The following is a 1,738-nucleotide window of genomic DNA, read 5'->3' as shown; positions in this document are numbered from 1 at the left end:
TTTTTTTTTTTTTTGTGGTCATTTTTGGGTTTACTTCCTTTTTAAATTTTGACTCAAAACATTCTCGTCACCCAAAAGTTTATCCCCCTATTTTTCTTTTTCTATTTTAGGACAGTTATTTAGTGTACATTTTAAATGAGCTGGCTGGAAATTCATTTATGATATTCTGCAGCACATGTAACAACACCCAGAGGGTCTCCCTCTTACTTCGAAATCTTGGTTTCACTGCCATTCCGCTTCATGGACAAATGAGTCAGGTAACTAATTTCTAAAAATATTCCATTCAATTGACATTTATTTTTGTTGTATGACTTTACAGTGTTCTGGTAAAAGTAGGAATAGAGTAATTATGTACAGGGTTTTACCAGTTGGTTCTATGCTCTTGTGTCCTGTTTATCATGCAACAAGCAATCTTGATTGTTTCCATATGTGTAGTATAGTCATTTTGTTGTTTTGCTCAAAGTAAGATTTGTTTTAGCTTGATTTTATTTTTGTAGTTATGTGCTTCTGTAAGTAAAGTTGTTTTAAATACGTACAGTCAACTTAGTCAGTACTGTGGCTTTATTTCATTTGTAATCTTACGACAAGTGTTTTATTATACCATATTTACTCAAACATATAACACAAGATTTAAATTGTAAATTGCTGTGGGAGAGAAAATCTGTTCGTCCTATGGGTCACTCCAGATACTTACATAGGTTGAAAAAAGAAATCAAGTCCATCGACTTCAATCACAAAGGGAAATAAAAATGCTAGAAACCAGAAACTTTCAAAAAAAAAAAAAAACAAATATACATAGTTGATCCAGATTTAGGCAAAAAACCCTTATAAGTAAATATATAAAACAAGATTCCTTTCTGATCCTGAGGCAGTCAGATGTTTCCTGGATCAACCGTCTCTGCTGTCATTTCTTTTAAACTTTATTACTAAGGTCTATTCAGTGCTTCTAGAAAACCATCTAGTTTTTTCTTAAATCAATTTATGGAACATGGTAAAACTACTCCCTGAGTGACCCTATTCTACATTTTCACATGTTATTGTGAAGAATCCCTTCTTTAAACAGAGATTTAAACTTCTTTTCCTGTGGACAAGACTGTCCTCTTGTGCTTTGCAATAAACTTAAAGTGAATTGTAAAGCATATTCCTATTTAAATGGTTATGTAGTTACATAGTAGGTCAGGTTAAAAAAAGATTGCCCAAAAAAAATAAATAGAAAAATCCAATTAGATACTAAAAAGTCCCATCCAGTTCATCCACTAGGGAAATAAATATATCCCAGATAAAAACCAACCCTATGAACATAGTTGGTCCAGAGGAAAGCAAAAAAACCCTGGTACAATTTGCTTCAAGTGATTGAAAGTGTGATCTCTAAAACTACCCAGTTGTCCAGAGATGGCTGTATCCTACAATTTTAGCAGTATTGGCAGAAACATTGAGGATGATTTATACATCAGTGAACATCCGATAGGTCAAAGGATCATGGCAGGAAAAAAAAAAAAATATATATATATATATCCATCCAGGACTAAGTGAGACAAGTCATGGGTGGACAGATAGATTTTTGTGTCCTCTGCATGCAGATGGTACTGGAAGCCAATGGATGAGCCTGCTAAGTGAGGAGATATACAGAGAAAAAAGAACCAGTCAAGAGACCCTTGGGGTGTACCAACAAGTAGTCAGATTGGGGGAGGAGGAATTACCATTGAAATACAACTAAAGGAATGGGTCAGACAGGAAG

At 34.1% G+C, this 1,738-nt stretch overlaps 1 protein-coding gene across 1 annotated transcript in view; it reads left to right on the top strand.

Moving 5' to 3' along the window:
* DDX47 (DEAD-box helicase 47) overlaps nt 1-257 on the top strand; it is a gene marked incomplete at its 3' end in the record, with an annotated part of 28,415 nt that extends 28,158 nt beyond the window's left edge. Inside the window, 1 exon segment of the mRNA XM_072420955.1 lies at nt 111-257. Coding sequence (XP_072277056.1) covers nt 111-257 — 147 coding nt within the window.
* Nucleotides 258-1,738: the final 1,481 nt, after the last annotated feature.

This window comes from Pyxicephalus adspersus, chromosome 8, assembly GCF_032062135.1.
Source record: "Pyxicephalus adspersus chromosome 8, UCB_Pads_2.0, whole genome shotgun sequence".
In the NCBI taxonomy this organism is placed as follows: domain Eukaryota; kingdom Metazoa; phylum Chordata; class Amphibia; order Anura; family Pyxicephalidae; genus Pyxicephalus; species Pyxicephalus adspersus.
Note: the sequence above shows the minus strand (reverse complement) of the source record. Positions and strands in the feature narration are given on the sequence as shown.